The sequence below is a fragment of the Lutjanus erythropterus genome, chromosome 18 (genome assembly GCF_056507025.1).
Source record: "Lutjanus erythropterus isolate fLutEry1 chromosome 18, fLutEry1.hap2, whole genome shotgun sequence".
Classification (NCBI taxonomy): domain Eukaryota; kingdom Metazoa; phylum Chordata; class Actinopteri; order Lutjaniformes; family Lutjanidae; genus Lutjanus; species Lutjanus erythropterus.
The window spans coordinates 25452905-25469397 of record NC_139334.1 but is presented as its reverse complement, the minus strand read 5'-3'; the positions used below and the strand labels follow the sequence as shown (position 1 = coordinate 25469397).

The 16493-nt window shown below is 40.3% G+C and overlaps 1 protein-coding gene across 4 annotated transcripts in view; it reads left to right on the top strand.

Moving 5' to 3' along the window:
- The window catches only part of map4k5 (mitogen-activated protein kinase kinase kinase kinase 5), a 41064-nt gene that overhangs the window by 15497 nt on the left and 9074 nt on the right, over window positions 1–16493 (top strand). Inside the window, exons 4-27 of one of the 4 annotated variants that reach the window (XM_084741992.1) lie at window positions 25–89; window positions 217–272; window positions 365–412; window positions 2066–2108; window positions 2216–2288; window positions 2838–2969; window positions 3231–3293; window positions 3388–3469; window positions 4886–5002; window positions 5865–5943; window positions 7309–7380; window positions 8421–8479; window positions 8645–8712; window positions 10571–10609; window positions 11509–11553; window positions 11652–11694; window positions 12193–12403; window positions 12651–12736; window positions 13144–13185; window positions 13441–13525; window positions 13611–13690; window positions 14189–14249; window positions 15123–15237; window positions 16284–16342. In XM_084741992.1, coding sequence (XP_084598118.1) covers window positions 25–89; window positions 217–272; window positions 365–412; window positions 2066–2108; window positions 2216–2288; window positions 2838–2969; window positions 3231–3293; window positions 3388–3469; window positions 4886–5002; window positions 5865–5943; window positions 7309–7380; window positions 8421–8479; window positions 8645–8712; window positions 10571–10609; window positions 11509–11553; window positions 11652–11694; window positions 12193–12403; window positions 12651–12736; window positions 13144–13185; window positions 13441–13525; window positions 13611–13690; window positions 14189–14249; window positions 15123–15237; window positions 16284–16342 — 1823 coding nt within the window. The remainder of the gene's footprint in view (window positions 1–24; window positions 90–216; window positions 273–364; window positions 413–2065; window positions 2109–2215; window positions 2289–2837; window positions 2970–3230; window positions 3294–3387; window positions 3470–4885; window positions 5003–5864; window positions 5944–7308; window positions 7381–8420; window positions 8480–8644; window positions 8713–10570; window positions 10610–11508; window positions 11554–11651; window positions 11695–12192; window positions 12404–12650; window positions 12737–13143; window positions 13186–13440; window positions 13526–13610; window positions 13691–14188; window positions 14250–15122; window positions 15238–16283; window positions 16343–16493) is intronic. The other 3 variants (XM_084741989.1, XM_084741991.1, XM_084741990.1) reach the window with 3 other exon arrangements.

Genomic DNA, 16493 nt, shown 5'->3' with positions numbered 1-16493 from the left:
AATAATTATCTATTATTTCATCAGTCGGGAGAAGCTTTGGATATGTATGGAGTACTGTGGGGGAGGATCTCTGCAGGACATTTATCACGGTGAGCTTAACTCTTAATTACTAAAATGCAGTCATAAAATGGTTTTAAATGCTGTTCATACATTGTAAAATTCATCTCTGCCCTAATCCTTACCACGTAAACATGGAATGACATTGTGTTGTTATAGTGACGGGGCCTCTCTCAGAGCTTCAGATAGCATATGTCTCCAGAGAGACCTTACAGGTAACTGCACTTTAAATAATTTTTTAAATGAATATTCTAGAGTTTTGCATTTCAGTTGAACTCATTACAAATTGCATTCATTTTCTCTCCAGGGTTTGGGATATCTTCACACCAAGGGCAAGATGCACCGTGACATCAAGGTATCAAATATTTTTTGTTCTCTTTTAGCCCTAATTTTATTCATATCAGGCCCATTTGTATGTTGTACACTCACACCATGCCAGCACAGACACATTCATAGTGAGAATCTGTATGTAGTATGTTTTCATACGTTCATAATCACCTGAAAATAAGAATCATTGCATTTTCGTCACCTTAGAATGAGACATTTATATAAGCTATTTATAAACTCACTGCTGGACTAAATCTTTCACACGAGTCCTTTAAGCAACAAATCTCAGAAAAATTACAGAGAGATGAGAGAGGAGTCAGACTGACGAAAAGAAGCAGAATTAGAGCCCAGTCTTAAAACAGTAAATGTCACTTGAAACCAGGGTTTTCCAAAGTGTGACCAATGGTGGCCCTCAAAAACATTTTGTGCGGCCCACAAACGTGACATGAAATGCATACATCATATTTTTTTAAACAGCTGTGGTCTCTTTCATTACTTTCACTATTAAAAGCCTACATTTAATACATTTCTCAGCTTCTGCACTAAACTATGCGTCTGTCAGGTCGTAATGGCAACTTATAGACAATTACTGGTTGCATGACAACTGGTTGCAAGTGTTGTTGGAATTATGTTTAGTCATCAATGCTGGTGCTGTTAGCTAGAGTTAGTGATTTTGGTGGACAGTTGGCCAGTTTAATGTGGAATGAGATGGAAAAGGCACCACGAAAAGAAATGCTGTATAGTTGAGGAGAAAAGGAGGTTTCAGGAAAAATGGATCGACTCTTATTTTGTCGGAGCTCAGGGAACAAATATAGTCCTCTGCCTTAACTACAAACAGGTGAATTCAGCACTCAAGGAACTTATGTTTCATGGTGTTTCCTATTTGGCTCTCAATCATATGCTGGCTCTTTAATTTGTCAATAAGTCATCAACCCCATGCATCTGTTGGCCCTTGAGCAGACCAGAGATCTGACTTCTCTCTAACAGTGCAGCGTTGCAGAGGTGTGAACTGACTGCACAGAAAATGTATAGCCGGTGTGTATTCTGTTGAAAGCATGTGACCAGTGGTGTCACTTACAGCGGTTTTGAGGTTAGGCTGAAGTTGATCGAGCCTGCTGCATTCACACAGGCTGGAGCCTCACTCTCATGCATTATCACAGAAGGTCAGGGCTGGACCTATTATCTTTACTCAGCTCTACGCAGCAAGCACTTCCTGTTTCCTCTGCTCTCACCGCAGGATGCCACCAGAAAGACTGTCAGTCACAGCCAACAGAAACATTGTCAGTGGGACTGTCAAAAAGCTGTGATACTTTCGATGTTTATAAATAATTTATTGATTATTGTAATGGTGCAATAGGATAGAGCTACCTGTGGGATGAGATTTTGTTAAAATATATTAAGCTATATCGAAAGTTGTATGTTGCAAAACATAAAAAAAAACTAATAAAAGAAATAACTTAAAAAAAAAAAAAAAAGCTGTAACACTGGTGCAACTTTAATGGCAGTCAGATCAGACCAGCAACCAGATGTTACCAGATGTTAGAAAGTTTTGTCATGAACTAGTTTGACAGCACATCAGCTCACTTCAGTGTTTGAAGCCTTGGTCACATGATCCTAAAATATTATTACCTACTCTCTTGGAGTAAAATGTTTATGGCATGTTTTTTTTTTATTTTTACAGGGTGCCAACATACTTCTTACAGACAACGGAGATGTGAAGTTAGGTGAGTTGCTCTTCAGCGTCTTAATTCTCAGGGACTTGAACTCCTCTGTAGCTTTCAGTTGTTTGTGGATTACATAATCTGAAAAGCCCTGTCAATCCTTGTTACAGCTGACTTTGGAGTTGCAGCCAAAATAACGGCCACCATCGCCAAAAGGAAGTCCTTCATTGGAACACCTTATTGGTGAGTGTGTCACGCTCTTCAAATGAGTCATTCTGCCTTTTACAAGCTTTGTTCAATAGCTGCAAGATTTCCCTGGAGTTAGTTTTAGTCACAAAAACACTGACTAAAAACTATCAATCAGATAATAAAACATTTTCCAGTCAACTGTCTGTGTCACCATATGTTATCTAACCGAACCTAGTTTGTGGTGACGAGGTGCACGAGAGTTCAGAGAGATGCTTCACCTGATACAAGTTCAAATTCTAACAGCAGCTGAAGTGTTTTTGAACAAGACACTAAATCCTTTCCTGCCCCATGGCCTGACTCTGACCTGTAAACACACCTCCACTTCCAGGAGGCCTAATTGTCTTAGGAGAACCAATTTATTTCAGGGTGTGTAAGGCTTTTCGCAGACCTGTTCCTAATCTGAAATTATTCCCATTTATATTATGTCCCATTCTATTATAATTAGTATCAGTATTGATTTTCGCTTTAAGGAGGCCTTCCTAACCAACCATCTTTTCATTAACCTTATTTTTGTTAGTAAATTCTTGCCCTGACTGTGTGCAGGATGGCTCCAGAAGTAGCAGCAGTGGAGAAGAACGGTGGCTACAACCAGCTGTGCGATATCTGGGCTGTTGGCATCACGTCCATAGAACTGGCCGAGCTGCAGCCGCCAATGTTTGACCTACATCCGATGAGGTATGTTTTACTTTCCACAAAAATGAGCAGTCAGCTTCCTCAGATGATTCTTAGGCTACTTTCAGCTTTTGTGTTCCTCTAAAGTTTCATCATGTATTTTGACTGCTTGAATGGTCATCCTGTTAAGTTCATAGTACGTTTAGGCTAGTATTAGTAGAGGTTGCAGGTGCTTTCATCCCTTTCTTTTGGTGACCTTAAGTATATTTCCCTCCTTAAATCTGTCCAAATCACTCTTAATCCATGTTTTGTGTTCCTCCTCAGGGCCTTGTTTTTGATGTCGAAGAGCAGCTTCCAGCCTCCGAAGCTAAAAGACAAAAACAAATGGTGAGTGTCCCAGAATATTCAGTGTGGTGTTGAAGTTTACAAGTGGTTAGAGATTTTTTTTATTGCATTCACACAAAATTATGTCTTTTCCTAGGTCCGCTGCCTTCCATAACTTTGTCAAGATATCTCTCACGAAGAACCCAAAGAAGAGGCCCACTGCAGAAAAACTTCTATCGGTAATAACATTAACATAACATATCAAAGACTTAGATTTCACAATGGAAAATGTGTATGTTAGTTAAGTCTCCAGTTTAATGTCTGTTCTGTCTTTTACAGTTTCTTCCTCCAATTGCAATTAGAATTGCATTTACTATATGTTTAGTTTGTCACATGTAGATTATAGATAATATCAGTTGGCTCAGTGAGCCAGTGCATACTTTAATAATGTCACGAAAAGCCTCAGTCCAGTGAAAGAGAGCTGCAACTGAAGATTATTTTTTGTTCATCTGTGGAATATTTTCACAAGTAACTGATTAATTGTCTATATTTTTTAAAAAAATGTCAAAAATACTAATTTCAACTTCCCTGAACCCAAAATGATGTCTTCAGATTAAGAATGTATGTATCGTTCGATAGTAGGACTGAATGAGTTTGAAAAAATGTCTGTTTGCGATCATTTTGACTGGTATTGCAAGTGCGATGTGATTTTGCAATACATAGAGATGTGGCAGAAGTAATAGAGATGAGCAGCATGTGTCATAGAGGAGTAGAGAGCGAGTACGTGAGTGAAACCTGTCAGCACCACTGTCATGTCAGCTGTGTTATTTTAAGCTCAAGGAAGTAAAAAGTAAAACAGCTGAGTGCAATTTAAGCATTTAGGCAATTTATTTAGATTTGATTTTGATTATTTGAAGGATGCTGACCAAAAATGCTAATAAAATAGTTTAAATATAAAGAAGAAAAAATATTGCATAACTGAGTTGTTGGTTATGTATTTTTTCTGTCATTGCTGGACAATATTTGTTTCATAGTTAGAGCAGGATGTTTTTGAAATGGCTCAGTTAAATATAGTGCATCCATGCAAATGTGTTATTAACAGTTAAGTTGTTTAAGAGACGGAAGAGGATAGTATCTGATTGGTGCTGGCAGATACTCAAGGTTGCGTCATCGGTATCAGACTTAATGGTATTGAGTTATTCCTTCTTCAGATTGATTCTTTTGTCCAACCAAAGAAAACCAAAAGAAAAGCAGCAAATCCTTACATTTAAGAAGCTTTTATCAGAAAATGGTTGATATTTGTTCTTGAAAAATGACTCATCAAAATAGTTGCTGATGAATTTTCTTTTAATTTAATTTAGTTTCCTTCAAACATGCAACAAAAAGAGCTGTTCTGTCCTCATTAACACGGTGCATGTCTCTGAGGAAAGGTGTCTCATCCTAATAGTCCATGAATCTGGTGATTAATGCAGATGGTGTAATTACTCTCCAACAGTGAAACTAGGACTTTGATATCATTTCTGCAGGGATTTTAACAATCCAGGTTGCATGGACCTTGTATGTGAGATTAGGGATGTCAGGCTGCTGATATAAACAATAATTCTGAAATTATGCACCAGTTCATAATAACTTGTTTCCTGTCTTGTTTCTTACAGCATGTGTTCGTGGCCCAGACGGGTTTGACGAGGAGGCTCGCTGTTGACCTCCTGGACAAGATGAACAACCCGGACAACCACCAGCATTACAGTGAGGTGGACGATGATGACCTCGAGGTAATGTCTGAATCCACCACATGGTTGTAAATATAGCACCAAAGCTGAGTGAAATTTACCTTTGCTTTAAGAAATTTAGGAGGAAATTGAAAGGCTATACAACCTAAAGAGAAAAAGAAACACATTGACAACTTTTTTTGAAAGTATATACCTGAAAGTATGGAAAATGTACTTCTTGACTTGATGTTTTTGACTGTCTGGTTTCAGGTAACAGTCAAATTGGATGATACCAAATCTTGTAGTAGAATGGACTTTCATACAAACACTGTCAGATTATCAGCAGTGAATGTAAATATTAGCATAGCCTGTTTTTGCAGCAACTTTGCCATAAAAGATAAAAGGTGAGCTTTGCTTTAGTCTGTTTTCATCTTACCCTAAAACTTCCCTTCCCCCTCTTCTTGATTCTCTCCATTGACATTATTATTCCAACTGGACTCAACATCACATCTATGTGGCAGCCAAAGAGGTGGTACCAGTGCCTTTTAAAAGACCATTGTGCGTTTCTCCCCCCTGACAGCAGTAGCACTGTCTTGGCCATGATGAATGAAAAAACCCTGAAGGCTATTGACTGCGAGCAATAGAGCTTGTTGCAAACAAACAGCCTCTGGGATGCATAATAATGTGATGATGCAAAGACGCGGTGCAAAAAGTAGCTCTCAGTTCTGCTTTGAGTTGCAAGTTTCAGAATTTGTTTCTCCAGAACATATATTGTGAAAATTGTGCCCAATTACTCCAGGCAATGTAGCGTTGGTGTTATATAATTTGATAACATTTCTCCCACTTGTCTTGTCAAGTGCAGCTCCCACTGTCAAATCATATTTCTGTATCTTTAAATCTCTGTTTCCTTCCCTCTTTGTTCCAGCCCCTCTCTGCAGTCAGACACACCATCCGCTCCACAAACAAACAGGCCAGAGCTGAGAGGACGCGCTCGGAGATCGACTGTAAGTGAACAGAAAGCCCAAACCCATCACCAAGACCAAAACCCAACCCCCCTGCCATGAGTCTGTGCTTTCATTGGTCACCATGTCAGTCAGCCTGGCCGCTTAGCCTGACAGAGGTCCGGCAGCTTGTCTGAGGGTCATCCTGCTAATCCTGAAGCACAGGCTGGCTCTCTTCCAGACCACAGCATGTGGTAGCATGTGTAAAAATAGCCCGGGGATTCACGGAAGAGAAAGTGGATGTAGTAGGGTCCATGATGCTTCTGTGTGGTGTGTTACTTTTAAGTAGCAAGTTAACTGTCTGTCACTGTTTCATTCAATGAATAATGTGAAATAGCTTGTCTGAAGGGGTCATAAAGGTGGGGTCTTGAGGAATTTGGTTCTCAGTCAACATTGGTGGAATTTCATTTGGCAGAGGATCCAGTTTAAGAGACTGTGTATTTATTATTATTTTGCAACCCTTCAGGGAAGTTGTTGTGTGTCTTTGTTGTTATTAGGGATGCACAATGTTGATTTTTCTTTTTTTCAGATGATACAGATAACCAATTATTACTTGCTTCTCATGGCCCATCCTGATAAGATACCCAATAATTTTACATTTTTCTATTTTAAACCTGTAGTTTATGTTCACCTGAGAGTAGGGCTGCACAGTTAATCGCAGTATTATTGAAATCGCAATATGGCCAAGTGCATTATTGAAATTGCAGTCACATGGGAATTTTTTGGATAAGAAAAAATGTGAAAGAACGGCATTAAAATATGTAGATAAGTACTCTAGTGCTGCATAGATGCACTGACCTAAAAATCATGTTCACCAGATGAACGAAAACATGTTTGTTTGGCACAGATTGTACAAATATCACACCATCACTGTTTTGGTTTTTTTTGTTTGTTTGTTTGTTTGTTTGGTTCCAGTAGAAATGAAAATTGTAAACAACACTTCAAAGACAACCCAGCGATGTGCAGCAAAAAGTCCACAAATTGATGGCTTGAAAATGTCCTTATCTAATCTGATGTGTGATGATGTTTTTAATGCAATATTCAATATATTATTACTTCCCTACCTGATATATTTTGTGCATCTCTAGTTGTTGTCAGTTCACCATTTCAGATTGTAGATAAGGTTGAACGCTGTGTCATGCCTGTCATGTCAGAAGTGTGACTGTTTCCCATTTCATCATTTTCGGTTGACAGTAGTAACAGTCCAGTGGTGATATATGTCTTTGTTAGATGTTCTAACACATTTGTTTGTGGCTTCATTGTGTTTTGTGCCCCGTTCGTACTGTGATCGTTTGTACCAGATGAACTTCCTGTTTAGTTTTATCTAAATTTCTCACAATCACATCTGACTTTCCCTCCTACATGAAGCAAACAATGGGACAGACCAAGGAGGGCCATGCTCAAGTCCTAGCTTCACTGAGGGACACAGGGGGGACGCAGGTTAGTGAGACAGTGTAGTGAGACAGTGTGTGTTTGTTCCCCAGCTCACTCCTAAGACTCCCTTAGAAATAGAATAATGTCGTAGAACATAACACAACATTGTGTTTGAGATATAAGTGGCACTAATATGGTGAGTTCCTCTGCATGGGGGTGGCTACGTACAGTTTCTTTAGTGTGACTATGGTTGAATAATTTGGATATTGTGACATCTTGGTTCCTGTGTGACTGACTGGAATAAAATTACATTGTCAATGACTAATCAGATTCTAACAAGGAAGTGCAGATTGAGTCTTACGTCTCACCTGATTCCTCGATTTTACTTTCTCAAATGTTTTGCTGTATGTTGGTGACTCACCTCCTCGCGGTTATCTGTGTTTTAAAAGCTGCAGCACCTCCCCATTATCAGCATATCTCAAGCACAAAAACACACGGGGAAAAAAAAAGAACAGTGTGGTCTGAATTCTTGAATACAAAGTTCCTCTTTGTTAATGAGAAGCTGATTATGTGGGAGTATTTATTGGCAGGTTGGTTGATTTCTTTCGCCTTCATAATTACAGCAGGATCACAGCATGTTTATACTGGACATTAAACCAGTCTCCTCCAGGGGATCAACTGTTTAAAAGAATGTGACCTCAAACCTAAACTTAGAAGAATCTGTTCCATGATTTATTTGTAATTCTTCATCTCACACCAATATTGAGCAGATCTGGTTAGTGTCAAGTGTAATCTGTGTTTGTCTTTGGTGACCGACTCGTCTGTAGACTCAGACCAAACATTCACGTAGCGGTTTAATAAATCTCTGAAGGACCTCTGTGGTGTTTTGGCAGGTACGTTGTAGTGTAATTGATCTGCTTTTGATCCATTCTTATGTGTGATTTTTTTGTATTAAGAGTGGAATCAAAGAGTGTTTTCCAGTGCTCCTTTTACTAATACACAAGGGTACTACTCCTAAGGCGTTGTGTGTCTTGAAGTGTTGGGCACTGATGCCCTCTAGTGCCAAATGTGTGTGCAAGTTGATGAACAATTTCTTTGATTTGCAGTCGACAAGCTCCAGTTTGAACCACCACTCCGGAAGGAAACTGAAGCTCATTCTGAAATGGTGATGATCATACTCCGTTTAATCAGTATCAGTATTCAAGCACTACTTCCTGTTTCTGTTTGTAATCGTTAAATCTTTAGTGCATGTAGAAAAATACTATCTGCACATTTTAAAAATCCAGGTTTTATAATAAATCTATTTTTGTGCATGTGTGGCTTTCCACAGGATGTGAGTAAAGATAATGACTTCCCTTCCCCCTGGAGTCCCTTTGCAGAAGGAGGAATAACAACCAGGTAATCCATGGAAACTGTTGTCACGGGAACTGCTCCTATTTACCTCCCTATTCTCTCTCTCTCTCACACACTGTCTCTTCACCTGGCCTATTTATGTGATGGATGCATCTCTTGAGATTCATCCAGAGAAAGTAAACAAACTGGTTAAAGTTCTGTTGCTGTTTTTATTCTGCTTCTTTGGAGTCTGTTAATGCTGAAAACACAAAATGCAAATCTGGACAATATTAGTAGTAGTTGTTAGGATTGCCACCTTCAATGTGGAAAAATAACGGACACAAATCAGCTGGGGGGGTCTGAGCATCCTCTCCCATAAGATTTTAAGTCATCAATTTCAAAGTCCTCTGCTACTCTCAACATGAATGTAAAGGAAATTAAGAGTCATAAGAGTAATTATATGCATTATAAAGTAAATATCTTTTTTTTCTGTCCAAAAACTTTCAAGACAGATGGGATAACCTAGCCTTTGAAATTTCCACCAAGTGGGTTATTGGTTAAATTTCTCTCACACACACACTCTCACATGCTTGTGTGTGTGTGTGTGTGTGTGTGTGTGTGTGTGTGTGTGTGTGTGTGTGTGTGTGTGTGTGTGTGTGTGTGTGTGTGTGTGTGTGTGTGTGTGTGTGTGTGTGTGTGTGTGTGTGTGGAGGGGGCGGGTCCTCTGCTCATATCCTCAGAGAATTTTGGGACAATGGCATAGCACTTCTTCTGCCTCATTCTCTTTCACATATTCTGATTTAGTACTTCTACACTTTGTCTTGTGAAACTCTTTTGTTTTGTCTTTTTTTATTTCTTATGTCATTCCAAGCAGTGTGCAAACAGAGTTTGCATTAGAGTAGGGTGTCCACACAAAAACATACTGGACAAATCGTGTCCCGTGTTGATTCAGTATGAGACAGAGCATTTTCTTTTTCCTAGGGCCCCCAGCATAAGATTTAGTTGACTAGTAGTTGTTAGTGAAATCCAGTAGTTGCCTAGATGTTGCACACTTAGGATATTTATTATTTAGATATATATTTTTGGGGCACAAAGTGAGCAGCCTGTTAAATGCCAGCAGTAAAAGCATAATGACTCTGAATGTGTTGGAACAACTAGCAGGAGACTAAACATTTTGTTCATTTATTTGCAGACTTAACAACATGATGGATGATGCATGTGTATTAATTAACTTGCTGCAGACTTGCTCTTCACTTGCTTCATGCCTCCTGTTCTTGGCTGAGCCCTCCATGTCTTCATCATCCCCGGAGTCAGAGTCTTGTGCATCACCTCAGTAATATTGCTGTATTCCCGGTGGTCAAACTGGCCTCCGTCAGTCTCAGAGGCACAGTTAGCTGCAGTGCACTGGTGACTTCATTGACTTCAGGGTCTAACAGAGAGGCGCAGCTCCCGAATGGAATTTTATGTTTTTTTTAATGCACAACACAAAATGACAAAGACTCTTCTCACTGACTTGGTTCAATATTAGGGAGCATCCCTAGTTTTTCAATACAGGACGATCTTGTATGACAATATACGTGACTGGTGGCAACCCTAGTAGTGGTACTGTTGAGTAAGGACATGTAGCTTACGATTGAAAGACTGCACAAGCAGGCAGTCACTATGTTCTATAATCTGATCTCTATTGTTGACATGAATGTAAATACATTTTTCTTTCTGATGGTCCTCACTGTCTCTCACACTAACCTGCTTATTCACTGGAGCTAACTTGGGTCTGTGCATGAACTCACTCTCCCCATCTGCAGTTTGAAATGTTGCATTAAGCTCCTTCTCACTTGTCCATGTGCTTTTCACTGTTTTTCTCCTTCCACTTCTCTCTGTCCTCCTTCGGCTATCTCTCTATCTTTTGTCTTGTCCCTCCAAGGAGCCTTCTCAAAAGCGTTGAGGACGAATTGTTCCAACGGTAACACTAACACTGTTCCATCATCCACTCCACCCCTCACTCCACCCCTCACTTGGTGCCCACCCTTGTCACAGTGAGGTTTAGCTCCCACCATGTCCACAAATCAACCCTCACCGACACCCCTCCATTCACCATGTATGCTGTAGCTGTAGATACAAACTGTGCATACTTCTGCATACATGTTTCTCAGACAGTAGAGTTGTCCCAATACTAGGATTTAAAACTTTGATAGAATACTAGCATCAGGGGTCGCATTAACAGAATATTTTCCGTCGTTGACCGGTTTTTTAAAACGGTGACGGAAAAATCTGAAGGTCATCTGTCATTTTGACAGGTTGCAATTCATACCCCTGACCACTTGGTGGCGAGTGAGCATATTAATTAGCTATTAGGTGCGTTCGAGATGAACAGCATGATGTAGAAAGAGGAAAATACTTAAACAGCAACTTGAAGTATTCAGTTAAAATTATTTCTCTGACAAAACCCTATATGGACAGCGCTGTGCAATTATTCATCGCTGTTTTGAAGCCTGTGCCCTTGATGGGTCTTTAAATAGTTTCTGCACTGTTCAAAGAACTTAGAATTTGCATCACTTGGCTTTAAATCTAGTTTTCAGTTAAGTTCTAACTAACATCATAGTAAGAGATGACAGACCTCAGAGCGTTTGTTTGAATTAAAACATCGTGTCTGCTGTAGGACTGTATTTTCTTGTGGTTTCCATCCCATGATGCTCACTAGAGTTCAGTAATAGACTGAATACACCCCCATCCTTCTCCTTAGAGTCATACTCTCTTTATCTCTAAGGAGGGATTTTACACAAACATTTACACCGTCAGCATCCCTCCTGAGCTCCGGTGAGTCTTATTTTCCACACTGATTACCGTGTTTATTTCTTTCAGGGGACACATCGCCCACCTCGAAGATGCCTTTGAAGAAGTGGAGCTGTGAGTGATGTCAATACGTAAAGATTTCATCATTGACATAGAAACATTTATAGCTGTAGTTTACATCTCTCTAAAACAAAAAAAAAAATCAATTTCAGGTCAACCCTCAAGCCAGTGGTTCCTCCTCCTCTGCCCCCAAAGGTGAGACGCAAAATGATAAAATATGTTTTACTGTATGGATAAAGGAAGCTCTGATCAGCCAGTGATCATTATCGACTGATATTTGGTCAAAATAATTTGATCGATGGAAATTGCTGGGAGTTTGTGTGTGTGTGTGTGTTTTTGTTTTGTTTTGTTTTTTATTAGTGAGTAAATCTCAGTTGGCTGCACACAACACTTTTGTGTTGCAACAAAATAATCACTTTATAAAAACCAATGCTGAGAGTCTCTGACATGTGTCCGTATGATTCAGGCTCAGTGTTTCTGTCCTCCTCTGTTTGACACACAGTTACACAGGAGCAGGGACTTCATGGTACATTCATAGACCCAGTGATTGGTGATGGTCAATAATGCTTCCAGTGATTTGATAAGAGCACCCTTAGTATTGATTTTTGCAGTTACAGTCCATGTTAGAGATATATTTAAATTAACATCAAACTGCTTTCACTCTTTCTCTTTACTCTCCCCATCCCCACTCAGCCACGATTAAACAGCTCATCAGAGGAGATCGGCCTCAATGATGACAGGTCTCTGACAGTTCGGAGGTTCCCTAACTCTGAGAACGGACCGAGCCAGGTGGCTCGCAGACAGAGCACACCCGAGCAGGGCAACAAGGTGGAGCACTCGTCTCCAGATTTCCTCTCTGCCAGCGTCAGCAGTCCTGGCCTCTTGTCTCACGCCTCTGATCCTGGTGAGCCTCAGTGTTCGTCTTCTGAAATTTACCAATATTTATATGTAAATACTTGTTCATACGCCTTTCAGTGATGTCTCTAAATGAGCACTTATTTATTTTTACAAGCTCTCAGTAAATCTGAATGTAAAGGTAAGGGAGGCTGATGCAAATGTCTGATCTTTGGATTTAGATTCTGCATGTTTGACAGCATGATTTCTGGTTAGACTACAGATGTAATTTTCATCTGCTCGCTCTCTCATGACAGAGAATGATTCGGACGACAGTGTGAATGGAGGCAGTCCCAAGCCACCGCCCAACCGACAGCACCGGAAAGAGAAAAAGGAATTCCCTGTGAGTCTGAAGATTACGTTGTAATATCTATTTAACTCACGACAGCCACACTTTTCATCTTAAGTTTCAGCAGGCTTTAGGGTGAAATATGTCATCTGTGGTCTAAGAGTCTATATTTTATATGTGGAGCGTCTCCAACAAGCTGGCTGACTGCGCTGAAACCTCAAATATGATGTTTTTCCCTCGTCAGATCCAAACACTAACAGTTAAAGAGGGAAATCTGGCCTCTACTCATGTCGAACATTTAATTGACTTCGACAGACACAATAGAAAACAGTCCATGTTGTTCATTCTTCAGCTTATTGTTGGCTGGAGCTAAATTAAGTAGCTGAAAATTATTGTTGCTGCTTTGTCTTGTGTCATGTGCATCTACATTACTTTGTTTTTTCTGTCTCCTCTGCTCACAGAAACCAGCTATCAATGGTCTGCCTCCTACTCCTAAAGTGCTGGTGAGTGAATCATCTGCAGTGTCCCTCACAGTTTTCACTCCTCTCTGCTGGCCTGGGTTCACGGGCGCTGTTATTAAACTCTTCTCTGAGCTGCTGCTGCAGCTACATTCTGTAGATATTTGGGGTCCACAGAGCTTTCTGCTTTGTGGTTGCCTCTGCTCAGCTCAGCTCCAGCTCATTAAACCCTGGCTGACATTTTAGCGCTTCGCTGAGCCAGAGGCTGCTTGTTCTGAGCCATGCTGCTTTTCATTTCAGATGGGAGCGTGTTTCTCTAAAGTGTTTGATGGCTGTCCGCTGAAGATCAACTGTGCCACATCATGGATTCATCCAGACACCAAAGGTACAGCTTCATGCAACAAGCCCCGAACACAAATAAACAAAAGTGACATGTTTTATTACAGCTTTTATGTATTTTTTCCTTTTAGATCAGTACCTAATCTTTGGGACAGAGGATGGCATCTACACGCTGAATCTTAATGAGCTGCATGAAGCCACAATGGAGCAGGTAACAACAGCTAAAATCAATCTAAAATTAATGATTACAACAAGGATTTGTTTATAAGAATTACATGCTGTTTATGTGCACTTGATGGCTGTCGGAACCAGAATACTTTATTGATCCCTGGAGGGAAATTGGATCATGTTTCAGTTGCTACCGTTCTAGAACAGAAATATGTATAACTGTGAGAGAAAACAAACAAAAATGAAGAAGGGAATGCTCAACAGCTACTGTAAGCTAGTTATCTGGACATGCTAATGATTGCATCTTATGTTAAAGAAAACAAATTCACTGTTTAATCCATTCTTTACACATTGATCTTGAGCGTTTGTTTTTTGGCTAGAAAAAAGGCACCACCATACAGAAAGTGCTTCAACTGTAACTACACACAGTTGCTTAGCTGTGATTGGACTGTTGCTGTTCAGGAAAGCAGTTCTTCTCACTCCCTCCTTTGGGAACTAATGTCCAACAATTTGTCCCATATTTGTTTAATTCCCTGTCTAGCTGTTCCCGAGGAAGTGTACATGGCTGTACGTTATCAACAACAACCTGATGTCTTTATCTGGTGAGTGATGGATTTATCACAGCCGCGTGCTTCACCGGCCACTGTCATAACCTGCTGCTTCTTTGTCCCGTGTTATCTGGCTGCCCCTGAGGGCAAGACAGCCACTCCATATCTGCAGCCCTGAAATAACTGTTTCTTTTGTTTGCTATCAGAGAGCCTCTGTAAGAGCTGTCCCTGTAGCACAGTGACTCAGAGTGACACATCTGGCTTTACAGCCTGTTGATCTGCAGAAGAACAAGTCACATATATTGATCCCTGCAGATTACGTATACTAGCTGCAAAAGCAAGTATAATTTGTTTCAAATGTTAAAACAGACATGCTGTTTGTTGTTTAAAAAAAAAAACTCAAATCCTCCTTCCTTTGAAACCAAACTGCCTCTGTTTGGCTGACCTAGTCACCGAAGCCTTTTCTCAGTTTAACAGTTGAGGATGGGATTACAAAGTGCGAGGTCTACTTTCGGTTTTACCTTCAGCAGTTTGCCCCTTGGTATACTTTAACCTCTTTTCTCTTCTCCTCTTCCCTTGGACACTGTCCATCCTCCTCTCGCCTGGCTTGATTTGATATTCTACTAACTGGCTTCATCAGAAGGTAATCATGCTTCACATCATCATCACACTTCTGTTTTTACTCCTGTTCACATCTAACCTTCCTCCATGTGAAATCTGCTTCATGGGATCCAGAATTTGTCACAGAAAAGAAATTAGAAGTCAGAAATTATAATTAAAATATTCATGAACCGAAGAAAAGTTTATTCAGCTGTTTGGCATATTTAAGATGAATATTTTAACTCCTGGCTTTGATTACTCCAACACTACTTACTTACTGTTTTTAATCATGCAGCTGATGATTAAATGTACTGTGTTCTTCTGTAGGGAAAACCTTCCAGCTGTATTCCCACAATCTCATCGGGCTGTTCGAGCAGCTGAAGAAGCCCGGCCTGGCTGCTCAGTTCCAGACTCACCGCTTCCCAGACAAAATCTTACCAAGGTGAGCAGAAGTCTTACACAGTATAAGTTTAACAAAAAGTATATAGCATTGATTTCAGTAATCTCCAGCTCCGTAAAAGTGTGGAAGAAAAAAAAACTCTGTGTCCAGACCATTGCCCCTGTTCCTCTTCTCTAAAATATAAAATTCTAGATTTCTAAAAGATAAATTGATCATTCAAGCAGAGGGTTTTTCATGGCAAGAAAGTAGACACTCTGACACAGAGCTGCCTCTACGCCTGTAGGCTACGTCAAAGCCTGCAAAACAGCTCTGCCCTGACCTCGTAACCTTTTTTTTTTGTGAAGTTATATTTTTGGGCTTTTCTTGCCTTTATTTGATAGCACAGCTGAAGAGTAGACAGGAAAGGGAGTGAAGAGAGGGGGGATGACATGCAGCAAAGGCCTACAGGCGGGAGTTGAACCAGCAGCCGCTGCAGAGGACCGACAGTCTCCATACATGGGGCGGACGCTCTACCAACCGAGCTAAACAGCCGCCCCGCTGACTTCTAACTTTGTGTAAAATTGTTGGACATCTCCAACATGAGGGAGGGTTAAGGGAACCCTACAGTACCTTGCTACAGTCTTCTGGCGCTTATTTGGCAGTGCAGTGTAGCATATATAGTCAGAACGTAACATACATGTTAATGGGTTTTAAAACAATTTATTTACATAATTAACATCTACATATTTTTACTTAGATGTCAGAAAAATCTACAAAGAAGTCTGGAAAGTAGGGTCTGGAAAAGTATGGGCTTTTGAAATGGAAAATGTGTAAAAAACGCCTGGGGTTTTTGGTCTGAATCGAATCTCATTTATCAGCAACACTCCCGTCACTTGACTTATAAGGTCACAACTGTAATTTTCTAACTTAAAGCATGTTGCTGAGCTCATGCTGTGCAGTCTTTTTGTTCCTCACTGTCTACCGTCATGACTAACTACTTCAGTGGTAGACGAAAAAGAGAAGCACTGGCCGACTTCCCTGATTCTAGACGTCAGCAGCTCTCTTAAGACTGCTGTGGTCACAACAACTTGACTGTTTTGTCTCCTCAGGAGGTTTGCCTTGACAACTAAGATCCCCGATACAAAGGGCTGTCACAAGTGCTGCATTGGTGAGTGGCCTCTCCTTCTAACCACTCTGTTTTTGTTTCCTCATCCTTTCATCATATTAAACTGTGTCAATAAGTAATGGACATCTCTGCACCAGATATGTCTCCCTTTACTTAAATGCAGTTGTTTTGTTTTCATGTTTTGCATTCATAT